The 15,822-nt window shown below is 44.0% G+C and overlaps 1 protein-coding gene across 4 annotated transcripts in view; it reads right to left on the bottom strand.

The window, feature by feature from the left end:
• Positions 1-15,822, bottom strand: part of LOC122799705 (mitogen-activated protein kinase 9) — a 1,999,785-nt gene that overhangs the window by 326,411 nt on the left and 1,657,552 nt on the right. For all 4 annotated transcript variants that reach the window (XM_044068940.1, XM_044068939.1, XM_044068938.1 and 1 more), the window contains exon 10: positions 7,900-8,024. In XM_044068940.1, the coding sequence (XP_043924875.1) occupies positions 7,900-8,024 (125 nt within the window). The remainder of the gene's footprint in view (positions 1-7,899; positions 8,025-15,822) is intronic.

Genomic DNA, 15,822 nt, shown 5'->3' with positions numbered 1-15,822 from the left:
AGCCTTTTCTGGAGTCAGAGTAATCTTGGCCTTCCCATTTAAAGTGCTCCCTCATGGAGTGAAGAGTCTCTGAAAATGAAAAATCCTCAGGAGGAGAAGCTGAAGGAGTGGAATCATCCACATCAGAATCAGAATAAGTAGGAAACTCTTGCAAGTCTTCCACAGAAGACTCTGAAGCCTGTGAACACTGTTCAAAACTATCAAACTCCTGTTCCACCCTAGGCCTCTTATCAGGTGGGGGCATAGAACCTCTAATCAGAGTAATCAAATCTTCTGCCATTTTAAGCATATGTTTCTTAGGCACAGAGCGAAAATGCTAGGAGAAGCCCCTACAGAAGCTGAACTTGGCCTTCCTCTAAAAGCTTTGGCAACAGAAGGAGAGGCCCTGACTACCTTGGGAAGAGAGGGAAGAACAGTTACCTGAGAAGCCCCTCAGCCTGGCCTACCTCCTGAGAGGCACATCCTGTAACAGTAAAGTATCTGCCTGAGACTCCATAGAGACTCCTGGCAAAACCTCTGACCCCCCTGCCTTCTAAAGGGAAGGACCGTCCGGGGACTGCGGTTCCTCACCCCTAGACTTCACTGTTTTGTCCTGCGCTTTCTTAGATGAGCAAGCAGGCGAGCATCCGACGGCATATAGTAATTACAACGCTTCCCAAACACTAACCTAGCACAATCAAGCCTCCTCTTAATAGCACAAGGCGGCAACCAACAACGTCGTGCTCAGGCCCTAAACAAGGTATACACAATGTATGATAATCCCTATCGCGGTATCTGCTTCCCACAAGAAATACAGTTATTCACTTTTTCTGACATCCGGTTAAATACTGAGGCAAGAAAAACCAAAATGTTAACTCTGTATTCGGTCTGAAACTCGGTTTTTCGAAAATCTCAGAAACACCGCAAAATTGCTTCTGCATCGACCATGCGCAAAAAGACTGAGGAAAGACTGGGGCGCGGACTATACCACGGCCAATTGTCAGGACTGCAGCAAGGGAAGACGAAGAACATCTTCTTTATCTGAAGTTGTTAATCTTCTTCCTATTCATCACTGATGGGACAGAATCCCAAGCTACTTGGATAACCTGCGTGGCCCTTATGGAAGAACATTCCTGAGAACCATTGAGCTGAAGGTTGCTCTTCCCCTGGAGACAAAATCCAATTTGTAATGTTTGATGAAGGTATGGGGTTTAGCCCAAATGGCTGTTGCACAAATATCATCCATGGAAGCCCTGGAGTGAAAGGCAACCAAAGTTGTGATGGCCCTGGTTGAATGAGCTTTGATTTGAACAGGTTTAGATTCATTCGCAAGGGAATATGAAAAGGTAATACAATCTCTGAGCCATTTTGATAAAGTAACTTTTGATACAGCACATCCCATTTTAGGACCAGAAAAGGAAATGAAAAGTTGTTCCGACTTGCGGAAGGACTTAGACAACTACATTTCTACTTGAACAGGGCTATGTACGTCCAATGAATGTAGGCAGTATTCTCCCTTGTTGGAATAATTTGGAAACAACACAGGGAGCTCAATGAACTGGTTAATAGAGAAATCGGAAACCACTTTGGGGAGAAAGGATGGGTTAAGTACAAAGGGATACTCTGTCCTTATGGAAGATTAGATACGGACTCTTGATGCATAAGGCTTGTAACTCAGAAATCCATCTGGCTGATGTGACCGCTACCAAAACAAAGATTTCCATGACAGGAATTTTAGATCACATGTCGCAGGAGGCTCGAAGGGGGGTAGAGAGAGAGTCTGTAGAACCCGAGAGAGATTCCATGTCTCTATAGGTTGCCTGATACGAGGTCTGCTATGGAAAACTCCCTTGAGAAAGGTCTTACAAAGTTGGGTGGAGATAAGAGGGACTCTATCCGAACCGTTATGGAAATTGGAAATAGCTGCTAAATGGACTTGAATAGTAGAAGCTGATGCCCCATTGTCAAACAGCTCAGAGAGATACTGGAGTGCAGCTTTAGGAGTTGAAAAAGGATCTAGCATCTGATTATTAGACCAGATAGCGAATCTTTTCCACTTGTCTCTGTAGAGTTTTCTGCTGGATGGTTTATGGGAGGCCAGAATAATATCGCGGACAGGTGAGGAGAGGATTTCCTGCCTGGCAACTAACGGAAGTGGAGAAACCAAGCTGTCAAGCTTGAGAGTGGACAGATGTGGGGGAGTCAGCCCTTGTGGGTGAGATATCAGGTCCTGACGAGTGTCCAGGATCCAAGGAGATTTTAATAGGTGAGGTCGGAAGAAGGGAAACCACACTTGTCGAGGCCAGAAAGTGGCAATGAAGATTACTTTGCATCTCAACCGGATTGCTTTCTTTAGAAATAGGGGTATCAAAGGAATCGGAGGATAAGCATAGAGGAGACCCGTGGGCCAATCGTGAGTCAAAGCGTCTCTTGGTGGTTCCCTGTCTGCGGGAGAGAGGGCAAAGTAGCTGATGCATTTTTTGTTTGACGGGGAAGCAAAAAGATCGCAGCAAGGCTGGCCCCAATGGCTGAAGATTTCTGCCATCACGTTTGAGTTGAGAGACCACTCGTGTGGACAGAGGATGTATCTGCTCAGCCTGTCCGCAATCACGTTGGAACTCCCCGGGATATGCGTTGCAATAAGAAAGCTGTTGGAAGCTATCGCCCAATGCCAAATTTTCATGGCCTCACGACATAGGGGTAGGATTTGGTCCCTCCTTGTTTGTTTATGTACCAGACGGACATATTGTCTGACTGGATTGCAATAGTTCCTGAAGGAAGGAGCGGATGAAGTGCCTGCAACGCTAACAGCACCACTCTTAACTCCAGGACGTTGATATGCAAGTTGACCTCCAAACTGGACCACGTGCCTTGGACTGTCTTTCCCTGGAAGTGGCCCCCCCCACCCTATCAGGGAAGCATCTGTGGTCACCATGGAGTTGGGTTGGGGAGTTTGGAAGGGGTGGCGCGAAAGGTTTTTGTCTGTCCTCATCCACCAGAGGAGATCTTGCTTGCAAGAATTGGTGATGAGGATCTGTGAGTTTAGAGGATGGAGGTGGGATACCCACTGGGACAAAAGGAGTCATTGTAACAGTCTCATATGCAATCTTGCCAGGGGAATAACTGGGATTGGCTGCCGCCATAGACCCCAGAGCTTGTAGAACTTCCCTTGCAGACACCTTCTTTCGGCAGAGTATCACTTGCACTTGTAATCTTAATCTCTGAAGTCTGTGAGGAGGGACAGAGACTTGGCTTGTTTGAGTATTAAATATTGCTCCTATAAATTCCAACTGTTGGGTAGGATTGAAGGTTGGATTTTTTTCAGTGTACTGTGATGCCTAGAAACTCTGCCAGTGCTAGAGTGTAGCAGAGGGCCATGACCAGTAGGTGCTAGGTGGGGGCGGAGAGTAGCCAATCATCTAGATATGGAAACACCTGGAATCCCTGAAGTCTCAGATGAGCTGTTACCACTGTTAGGCATTTCGTGAACACTCTGGGGGCCGTTGACAGACCGAATGGCAGGGCTCTAAATTGGTAACGATTGGCTCCCAGCTGGAAGTGAAGGAGACTCATGGAGCGCTTGTCCATTTTGATGTGGTAATATGCATCCCGGAGATATATTGAGCACATCCACACATCCTCCAGAAGAAATGGGAGAATGGATTGTATGGTGACCATGCGGAATTTGGTCTGAATTACTGATCTGTTTAGATGGCCGAGATCCAAAATTGCTCTCCAGTCCCTGGTCTTTTTTGGTACCAAAAAGAATCTTGAGTAGAAACCGGATCTGCACTGGTCTGGGGGGACTTGTAGGATGACTCGTTTTAGACACAGCTTTCTTATTTCTGAAGCTGCTTCTTCCCTTTGACTAGGTAGAACATTGGGAAGGCATTTTGGAGGTCTTGGGTAAGAGATTAGAGGGATGTAATAACCTCCGGAAATTATTCTCTGCACTCATTGATCGTTTGTAATAGATCATCGGGCAGCTTGGTGCAGAGAAAAATGAGCCCCAACTGCTTCCAGAGGAAAGCAACTGGGCAGCGCTTCAGGAGCGCTGATAAGGTCATCCGGAGAAAGAATCCCTGGAGTCCTGATTTCGGGGACCCTTCTACCCTAAAGAGGTGTCTTCCATTATTGGAACCCCATCTGCCTCTGGGAGATCCTCAGCATGTGCAATACGGAAAGGGCCTTGAGATTTTTTGTGCCATATCATTTCACTCCTATGGTTCCTGGAGAAAGAGCGCTGAGGTTTGGAAAAACTGCTCACACCTGGCTAATATGTCCTTCACTTTAGAACCGAACAAAGTGGACGGTTCGATAGGGGCATTCAAGAAGGAAGACTTGAAGGAGTCCGCAAGGTCACAAATGCGCATCCAGGCGTGGCGTCTCATAACTACACCTGCACCCGCAGCTCTAGCTGCCCCTTTGGTTGCGTGGGACAGCAACCTCATGGAAGAGTTGGAGATGGACTCTAGGGTAACAAGCTGAGAAGCAACGTTATCGCGTGCCCCATCAGAAACTTGACCCGCAAGGGTACCAGAGAGTTCAGAGATGAGATCCCTTTGGAGCCTAGTAAAATGTGCCAAATAATTCAGAGACCTGACAGCAAAGGTCGCTGAGGCAAAGACTCGCTTCCCTAATCTGTCCACCACCCGGGAGTCTCTGTTGGGAGGATGAACAGTAGGACTTCCCTCCGCAAGGTCCTTTTTTGTGGTGGCTGCCACCACCATAGCGTCTTCTGGTAATCCTCTAGACCAATGGGGGTGTTCCTCTGGTGGGGAAGTATCTTTATCTTGTCTGGTCTCCGGGGAATGGCTTCAACGGTATCAGGGTTCTTACATGCCCACTGCATGATGAGCTGGACTAGCTCATTGGCAGGTGGGGTCACCCAAGACGTAGAGGGCCGAGAGTGGAAGGCCTGCAGGAATACGGACTCCTCCGAGGAATGGTTGGAGGGCTTCCAGTCACCCCTCTGCCTCAAAATTTCCAGGATGTCTCCAAAGGAGACATAGTCAGGGGGTGACCGTGGAGATCCTTCCCCATCATCGTAATCCGTATCCTCAGTGAGGGACTCCTCTGGGGAGTCCATGTATTTTCTCTTACATGCCCGCTTCAGAGGAGGTTCTTCAGTGGGAGTGTCTGAAGATGACTCGGAAGGGAGGTTACCCTGCACAGGGGTTTCCTGAGGCTTGCGCTCTCGGTGTCCTGGGGAGGTGGTCTGTGATAGCTGCAGCTCAGAAGGAGCAGGGGGATGGTCCAAAGTAGGAGGAGCACTTCCCGAAGTAAGCACCCTCTCCATAACCTGGAAGGGAGGTCCACCCAAAGAGGAATGGGAGCCCAGAACAGAGGAAGACAATGTCGGAACTGGGATCACACTCCGCTCTACGCAGCCTGCTCCCGTGGACGGAGCCTCAAGGAAAACCAGGGTGGGTTTCGCCCCCGGATCCAAAGACAGAACGGATAAAAGCCCTGGAACCGTACCTGGAGCTGGTGGTTCCACCCCCCCCAAGCTTGAGGAAGGCATGGTTCCGAAGGAACTGAACCCCAAAGGGACCTCGGAGCCTCAGAGAAGGACACTGTCGGCGCCAAGGAAAGGATTCTCCCTGAAGACATCGGAGCTATGGGCTTCGGAACCGAAGGGTCCAAGGCAAGAGAATAAGTGGGAGTTGTGAGGGCAAAAGACCCAAAACCCAGAGTGGGATGGATTTTAGGAATTTGGAATCCCCCTGGCTGTCAACAGCTGATCGAACAGACGCACCACATCCAATTCCGACAGACTCCTGGTGGACCTTACCGACACTCCTGAGGGGGAGTCAGGTCGGTCCAAGAAAGGGCTAAAAGCTTTTCCTGAAAACGGATCCACAGATGGGGAGTACTGGGTCTGTGGTGTAAGAAAGGTAGTCATCAATGATTCCAGTTTTGAGACAGGCAAAAGGGGGACTATCAGTGCCGAGAAAGGACTCGGAGCCGAGGAAATAGCTGGAGTGGAGGTCATTATCAGCTCCAAAGTAGTAGTCAGTACCGACTTCAGAACGGAGATGGGTGACGTTGGTGCCGAAGTAGTAGCAGGCAATAAGGTTGGAGCCGAAATCACACTTGGAACTGTAACAGTCCGTGCCGAGGGCAGTGCCGAAGTGGAAGTCATAGAAATAACCGTAGAGACCACTGGAGCTGAGCTTGGAGCCGAAGAGGCAATCTTGTGCTCCATGGAGGACTTGTGGGCCTTATGCTTATGAGGCTTGCCCTTCTCACCAGCTGGTGAAAAGGGGTCAGAATGAGGACGTTTTTTGTCCTTTGATGGAGGGGTTGAGACCTCCAACGCAGAAAGAGCCACAGAAAAAGGTACAGAAAGCAGGCCTTTCAGAATAAGTTTATTTTTCCTTTCATTCAGCGTCCGCTGACTGAAAATGACACAAATTCGACAGGGAGGCTTCGCAGATAAGTGAGAAACCCCTAGACAATAGACACAATCGTCATGCAAGTCACTACTGGGGAAGTTTACCATTGCAGGAAGTGCACTGCTTAAACCCCAAAGTCCCTTTCTTTTCTGACATATCCAGTATCGCTTAAGTAACTGAAAGTTTAGAGTGAAGAGGAGAGAAAATACCAGCAACGGTATAAAGAGAACGACGAGGGTAAAGAAAGGCGCTTACTGACAGAGGTAAGAGGAGGATACCCGCGGGTAGAGCTGGATCAAGGTAACAAGATATACAGAGGTTTTAGAAGGAAAAACTTACAAAATACAATACATTTTGACAAAATACAATACTTAGCTGGAGAGCTTGATGAAACGCTGCTATATGGCTGCACAGTAAACTAGATCTGAGGTAACTGGGAGAAGGGCATTGTGGGTAGCAGCTTAGCTCGAAAGTTTTTGGTGTATGCGAGCTTGGTATTAGGCCGACTCGGTTCCAAGGGCTCGGAACTGAACCCATCAGGTGATGAACAGGAAGAAGATTAACAACTTCAGATAGTAATTTTTAAACCATTATACCGGATTATAAATTTTCTATGATACTTCAGAAGCATGTAAGCGGTGTTTTCAGGTGGCCATCACACACACATATGCAGCAAAGTAACAGCCCTATACATGCCAAGGATACTGACATTACCAGTGTCAGTGGTGCAATAGACAGCACACTTGCCTTTGGTGTAGAAGACTCTGGGTTCTATTCCCACAATAGGAAGATCACTTGTTGACACTGCAGTGCAGAGGTGCTGCACACTCCTGTGTGGCACATTCAGAAGAGACATTAAACTGAAGCCCCATCTACTTCAGTTGGTGGTAGCTCTGGTGGATGTAAAACATCCCACAACACATATCAAAAAGAGTAGGGGAGGTTCCCTGATACTCTGGCCAAATTAACCCCAATAGCATAAATATCACCTCAGGTTTCACCTAAAAAGAGGCTGCTAGTCTAGTGGGACTAACCTGGTTAACAATGAATAAATAAAAAAATTAACAATTCAAGCTTTTGCACAAAATTTGAAAAGAAAACGTAACATGAAACAAGTTGCATGTTTTCAGCAAATGCAGGTTTCATCTCTTGACACACATAATTAAGTCACTGCAACACTCAGACTCATCAGCACAGTCACTACAATTCTCAGAGTCATCAGCACTGCACCGTACCATGCGTGTTTAAAGATACTTACAATACTCAGACTCATCAGCACTGCCACTGCAACATTCAGACTCATCAGCACTGCACCGTACCACGTGTGTTTAAAGATACTTATTACAACACTCCAACTCATCAGTACTGCCACTACAACACTCTCACTCATCAGCACTGGCGCTGCAACACCCGGACTCATCAGCACTGCCACTGCAACACTTGGACTCATCAGCATTGCCGCTACAACACTCAAGCTCATCAGCACTGCCACTGCAACATGTGTTTATTTAAAGATACTTACTGCTTCAGCTTCAGCAGAATCATACCAAACGGAAATATATGGATGATGCAAAGCTTCATCTACAGATATTCGCTTATCAGGGTCTACTACCAACATCCTGGATAACAACTCTCTAGCTTGACTTGCTAAAATAAAACAGAAAGAAATTAAGGCTAAACATATTGAAGCTTTAAAACTCCACTTAACATGAGAAATTAGTTTTGAAAATGACCCTTGCTTTGTCTTTTACCATAAAAACAAAAAATTACATTTCTAGTGTCTGACACACAGCTGACTCGGAAATTGTGCAACATGCAAGATGCCAAGAAAATGCATTTTCTGTACAGAAGCTGTGTCACTGCTCCTTGTCTCCATCTCTAAGTGCATTCTGTAAGGAAGCTGTGGCCCTGCCCCTAGTCCTCACCCCCAAATGCATTCTGTAGGGAAGCACTGGCCCTGTCCTTTGTCCTCAACCCAAATGCACTCTGTAGGGAAGCTGTGGCCCTGCCCTTGTCTGCATCCCAAATGCATTCCATAGGGAAGCTGTGGCCCTGCCCCTTGTCCCCACCCTATTGCATTCTGTAAGGAAGCTGTGGCCCTGCCCCTTGTCCCCACCCAGCTGTGGCCTTGGCCCTTCCCCAAAATGCTTTCTGTAGGAAAGCTGTGGCCCTGCCCCTTGTCCCCACCCCCAAATGCACACACAGCTACATATTACTGCACCAGAAATAATAAGCAACCTCAAATGCAAGTGCAGCACCTACAATGGTTGAATTCAAAGTTGGTTGGTAATTGGGCAATTGAAAAGACTATAAATATACATACATTGACAAAATACTGGACTTATGCACAGCATCACTACTACAAATGTTCACAAACAAAACATTTCTCTTGGGAAGGTTCCATTTTGTAAAATATGCATTTCTGGCATTTACAGTTTATCCAAATCAAGCCAATAAAAAGTACAAATGTGCAATAACTTAGCAACAGACATTTGAATACTGGGATTATTGCACCAGTAGCATTCAGGATGATGTTAGCACACCTTCGCTGATGTTCAAGGCTTTGGATGTCCCCTACACTGACTGGTCTCTTACCCACACTAGAGATTTCAGACTGTTGCCTGTTATTAAATAGAAAACAGTCTATGCCATTTTCAGATCTTTGTTGAGAGCGAACAGACGTCAGTCCCAACAAGTGTATTTGTGGCAGGTGCCTGAATAAATGTTGATAATGCCTCCCCCACCCAGGAGCCTGAGGTGGGCACATGCTGCACTGATCCAGGCATTCAAACGAGCTGCTGTGATAAGGCATTACACCACTCTACTATTTTCACCACAGGGATTACTTCTGCAGAAGCTCTAGTGCTTTGCTCTTGGAGGAATGGATAAGCTTATAATGCTTGGAAAATAAGTCCAGGTATCTGCTCCATAAATATTCTGACCACACCTTTATGAAAAAGGCTGCAGAAAATAGTCACTGAAGTAACAGGATGAGCTTTGACCTAGCCTTTGAGAGATCTACAGGCAAATGTAGCTGATATCACTTCCTGTCAGAGAAGGAAACGTGTCACGAATGTTTGAGTCGAGCTCTCTCTCCCCTTACAAGATTACAGCTGCAACTTTAATGCTACAAGACTGAAACTGTCGATATAAATTCATCTCTGCAACTCTGGTGGTGGTGTGGTTTATTACTCCTGCTTACACTAAGAAAAGGAGCAAGATGCAAAAAAGGTGATTACAGTAGTTTTGAAGTCATTATGAAGTGAATCCTAAGCAGGACTGAAGCTAACTCTAAGAATTTGCTCAATAAACAGAGTAACATACCATGAGTAGCACGGAAAAACACACAGTTAGCAATGTCAGCACTTATATTAAAAGGGGACATGAAGGAGGTGAATAACCACCCTGGATGTAGTGCAGATAAAGATGACATAAGCAGATAGCAACTATTCATGAAAATCTTAAAGTTGTGAGCAGTGTGGAGCTCAGAAAACACATGCTGTTAGGATGGGCTGGTCTGCTCAGAAAAGATGCAGGAACAGAGCGAGCCCATACGGTTTTGTCTCTTATAACCACTCCAGGCAAAGTCTGCTAGACGCAGGAACAGAGTGAGCCCATAAGGTTTGTCTCTAATAACCACTCCAGGCAAAGTCTGCTAGACACAGGAACAAAGTGAGCCCATAGGGTTTGTCTCTTATAACCACTCCGGCAAAGTCTGCTAGACGCAGGAACAGTGAGCCCATAGGGTTTGTCTCTTATAATCACTCCAGGCAAAGTCTGCAAGATGCAGGAACAGAGTGAGCCCATAGGGTTTGTCTCTCATAACCACTCCAGGCAAAGTCTGCTAGACCATCTTTATTTTCATCCATGCATATGAACTTGAAAAAAGGGATTTTTGTCAAAACTGTGGTGTTCTAGAAAAATAAACAAAAATTTCACAAATCATTTTGATAAGCCTATGCTACAGGGTATGTCTTGTTCAGGAGTTTTGAATCCGAACATACAGAATAATTATAAGGATTTGGGAATTACTATATGTAATACACTGAAATTTATAACTTGCAAATTAATAACTCAAACTAAGGCAATGAAAGTGGCTGGACTAACTGTCAAAAACATCTCGTCAAAGAATTCTTCTTTTCTGATTAAACTACTTGTAACATACAAGGTCGATGACAAGAGTATAACAAAGTTATGTACTTACCACAATGTTCCATCTATGTGTACTTACCACAATGTTCCATCTATGTTGTCCATTTTCATTCTTACGCAAGAGATTGGTTCAGATCCAATCCTCGGATCCGACTCGCCCATTACTAAAGCTTGTGGCAACCAAAACCTCTCAAGCTTCTCCCTCAACCATAACGCACCAACCCTAAGTTACCTCAAATCTTGTTTGCTGACTTTTTACCAGAAAGGAAATATTTAACATGCATAAATATAGGAGTCGCAAAATTTCAGGTACTCAATACAGAAAGAAACTATATCTGGAGCTAAACATAAATACAATGATGTCCCTCTAAGAGATAATTCCTGCAGAAGTTTGTAAACAGAAAGGATTTAGATCGGTGGGCAGGAAGATGACGAACGACGACAATGGATAACACAGATGGAACGTTATGGTGAGTACAGAACTTCTTTATCTGATGCTGTCAGTTTTAAATGGACAACAAAGGTGGAACGTTATGGTGAGTACAGAACTTCTTTATCTGATGGTGTCAGTTTTAAATGGACAACACAGATGGAATGTTATGGTGAGTACAGAACTTCTTTATCTGATGCTGTCAGGTTTAAATGGACAACACAGATGGAATGTTATGGTGAGTGCAGAACTTCTTTATCTGATGTCAGTTTTAAATGGACAACACAGATGAAATGTTATGGTGAGTACAGAACTTCTCTATCTGATGCTGTCAGTTTTAAATGGACAACACAGATGGAACGTTATGGTGAGTACAGAACTTCTTTATCTGATGCTGTCAGTTTTAAGTGGACACAGATGGAACGTTATGGTGAGTACAGAACTTCTTTATCGGATGTCAGTTTTAAATGGACAACACAGATGGAATGTTCTGGTGAGTACAGAACTTCTTTATCTGATGTCAGTTTTAAATGGACAACACAGATGGAAAGTTATGTTGAGTACAGAACTTGTTTATCTGATGCTGTCAGTTTTAAATGGACAACACAGATGGGATGTTATGGTGAGTACAGAACGTCTTTAACTGATGCTGTCAGTTTTAAATGGACAACACAGATGGAATGTTATGGTGAGTACAGAACTTCTTTATCTGATGTCAGTTTTAAATGGACAACACAGATGGAATGTTTTGGTGAGTACAGAACTTTATCTGATGTCAGTTTTAAATGGACAACACAGATGGGATGTTATGGTGAGTACAGAACGTCTTTAACTGATGCTGTCAGTTTTAAATGGACAACACAGACGGAATGTTATGGTGAGTACAGAACTTCTCTATCTGATGCTGTCAGTTTTAAATGGACAACACAGATGGGATGTTATGGTGAGTACAGAACGTCTTTAACTGATGCTGTCAGTTTTAAATGGACAACACAGATGGGATGTTATGATGAGTACAGAACGTCTTTAACTGATGCTGTCAGTTTTAAATGGACAACACAGATGGGATGTTATGGTGAGTACAGAACGTCTTTAACTGATGCTGTCAGTTTTAAATGGACAACACAGATGGAATGTTATGGTGAGTACAGAACTTCTTTATCTGATGTCAGTTTTAAATGGACAACACAGATGGAATGTTTTGGTGAGTACAGAACTTTATCTGATGTCAGTTTTAAATGGACAACACAGATGGAATGTTATGGTGAGTTACAGAACTTCTTTATCTGATGTCAGTTTTAAATGGACAACACAGATGGAATGTTATGGTGAGTACAGAACTTCTTTATCTAATATCAGTTTTAAATGGACAACACAGATGGAATGTTATGGTGAGTATATAACTTCTTTATCTGATGCTGTCAGTTTTAAATGGACAACACAGATGGAACGTTATGGTGAGTACAGAACTTCTTTATCTGATGCTGTCAGATTTAAATGGACAACACAGATGGAACGTTATGGTGAGTACAGAACTTCTTTATCTGATGTCAGTTTTAAATGGACAACACAGATGGAATGTTATGGTGAGTACAGAACTTTATCTGATGTCAATTTTAAATGGACAACACAGATGGAACGTTATGGTGAGTACAGAACTTCTCTATCTGATGCTGTCAGTTTTAAATGGACAACACAGATGGAACGTTATGGTGAGTACAGAACTTTTTTATCTGATGCTGTCAGTTTTAAATGGACAACACAGATGTAATGTTATGCTGAGTACAGAACTTCTTTATCTGATGTCAGTTTTAAATGGACAACACAGATGGAATAGATTCATAACCCAGAGGCTTCCCATGCTTTGGAACAGGATCCCAGTTCGTATTAGGCAGAGCCCCTCACTGACTCTTTTCAAGAGAAATCTTGATGAGTGGATGGGAGATCGTAAGTTTACCCCAGGGGTCACATCTTTGTCACTGCTAGACAAGGGCACAGTAAACTAATTCTAATATATAAGGGGACCTTCATTGTGTCACTACTAGACAGAGGCACGGTATTCTAAATTTATTCTGTACATTTTTGTACCATTTCATGGGGTGGCAAAAGCCACATCACTATGGCTAGGCTTACAAATGCCCCAGGGCAGATAGCCTAGTACTATACTATGAAACTATGAAACTATGAATGTTATGGTGAGTACAGAACTTCTTTATCTGATGTCAGTTTTAAATGGACAACACAGGTGGAACGTTACGGTGAGTACAGAACGTCTTTATCTGATGCTGTCAGTTTTAAATGGACAACACAGATGGAATGTTATGGTGAGTACAGAACTTCTTTATCTGATGCTGTCAGTTTTAAATGGACAACACAGATGGAACGTTATGGTGAGTACAGAACTTCTTTATCTGATGATGTCAGTTTTCATTCTAGTCTCAACTTCTGGGACAGTGTCCCCAGCTACCTATAATCCCGGGCGGATTCTAAGGAAGGGCATTCCTGATCATGGGTGAATCAAATGATTCCCTACCCCTTTAGACCAGAGTCAATTTGTAATGAGTAACAAAAGTACGGGGAGCAGCCTAAGCTGCTGCTGCATGTATGTCATCCATGGAGGCTCTGGAATGAAAAACTGAAGAAATTGCCCTGGATCTAGTTGAGTGAGCTCATGCTGGTTGATCTGGCTAAAGTTACTTTTGCTACTGGTTTTCCTAATTTCAATTCTGCAAAGGAAACAAAATGGTCTGTTTTTCCGATGTCTTTTGTTCTATGCAGGTAAAAAAGTACTTGTCTGTGAAAATCCAATAAATGTAACACAAATTCACCCTTGTTTGCAAAATTAGGGAAGAATGCTGTCAAGTTAGTGGATTGATTGATACTAGATTCTGACACCAATGTGGGAAGGAAGGGTCTATATTAGATGCTCGACCACTTAAATGTTCGAATCTCTAAAGGTCGACTTTTAGAGATCGAACAGTTAAGCGATCAAAAGTTTACAAAAATTAAAAAAAAAAAATACACAATAGAAAAAAAAAAAACTAAAGGGTTTAAGCCCTGCACCCCCCACGTGGGGGGCTCGTTTATATCACATTATTGAAAGATGAAAATAGCGAACGCTATTTCATCAAACCTAAAATATCTAAACCACATAATATCGAACATTCAGAACAGCAAATTTTTTCCTTGAGAAAAAATTTCGCTATTCCAAAATACATACATACAACACAAGCACACCTAAAAAAACATCAATACACACACATACACTTATAATCCTACAACTAACCCTAGACTAAACTATATGTACACTACTATCTATCCACTTACCTTAACCCAAACCCTAACCCTAAGGTCCGTCACTATCACACACTCACCTATCCCGCGCCCTAACCCTAACTCACTTAACCCGCGCCCTAAACCTAACCCTAACTTACCTAACCCGCGCCTTAATCCTAACTCACCTAACCCGCACCCTAATCCTAACAACCACACAATTGCACACTTACCTGAACCTGACCCGTACATTTCTATCACAGCACTGAAAATAGCAAAGCCACAGAACCGGCCAACCGAATTCTTTCCCTTTAAAAAGAATTTGGTGTTCTGCAGCTTCACGATTTTTAGCATTCGCTCAAAACGGGTCAATATTAGAACATTCAAAGTTTTAAAACTTCGATGTTCTGATATAGACCCTGGGGAGCTGTGTCCCCCACACCCCCACCCTGCTTTAATATACCAACTCCAAGATCGCGCTACAGTGTAGGGAATGGGAAATTTCCCATTTCCGCATGTAGTTCACTGAAGTGCGATCTCGGAGTTGGTATATTTAAGTAGTGGAGGTGTGGGGGGGCACAGCCCCCCATGTGGGGGGTGAAGGGGGGGCTTCCCCCCTGCCTAAACCCTTTCTACGGGTTTGTTTTTTTATATACTTTTTTACTATTTCGAATGTTTAAGTGTTCGATCTATAAAGGTCGACCTTTACAGATTCGAACATTTAAGCGTTCGTTCTAGTAATATAGACCCGGAAGGAAGGAGGCATTTGTCTGTAGCATTCATCTATCCTTGTGAAAGATCAAGTATGGAGGTTTTGAAGATGAGGCTTGTATCTCTGAAATTCTTCTAGCTGAGGTAATGGACATTAGAAAATTTTTCCAAGTGACATACTGCTGGTTAAAAGGGGGACTGTATTAGATCTTGCAGTACCAAACTGAGATCCCATGGGTGGTAGGGTCCTTAAACAGAGGTCTCTAAAGTAGAGTGCCTCGCAAGAAAGCTCTACACAATTTGTGAGAGGCCACTGAACAACCTTCGAATCCAATGTGAAAATTTGATATCGCTGTTAACTGAACCTTAAAGGTTGCGGAACTAGCCCATTCTTTAAAAAAGTAAAGCTAAATATTCAAGTATGTTACGTATTGGAGCTGAAAAATGGCTCAACATGATTTTGCTCTGCCCAATAAACAAATCTTTTCCATTTACTTGTACACATTTTTGTTGAAGATTCATGGGAAAATAAAAGAATATGTCGGACAGGGTAAGAGAGCATTGGTAGTCTGGCAATTTACGGAATTGGAGAAACCAGGTCTCAGCCTGCGATTTGAGATGTCAGGATGGATCATGCCCGTCTGGTGAGACAAGAGGTCTGGAGTCAGATCCAGGATCCAAGGTTGATAAAGTAAGTGAGGCCAAAGGAACGGAAACCAAATCTGTGGAGGCCAGTATGGTGCAATGAGGATGACTTTGCTCTTCAACCTGACAGCTTTCTGTAGAAATTTTAGAATTAATGGGATTGGGGGATAGGCATAAAGTAGACCGGGGGCCAATCATGAAGTACAGCATCCCTCTGTGATTCCCCCTGTAGGG

This window comes from Protopterus annectens, chromosome 4.part0, assembly GCF_019279795.1.
Source record: "Protopterus annectens isolate FY-2018-M chromosome 4.part0, PAN1.0, whole genome shotgun sequence".
Taxonomy (NCBI): Eukaryota; Metazoa; Chordata; order Ceratodontiformes; family Protopteridae; genus Protopterus; species Protopterus annectens.
The sequence above is the reverse complement of the archived record's forward strand: the minus strand, read 5'-3'. Positions and strand labels throughout refer to the sequence as shown.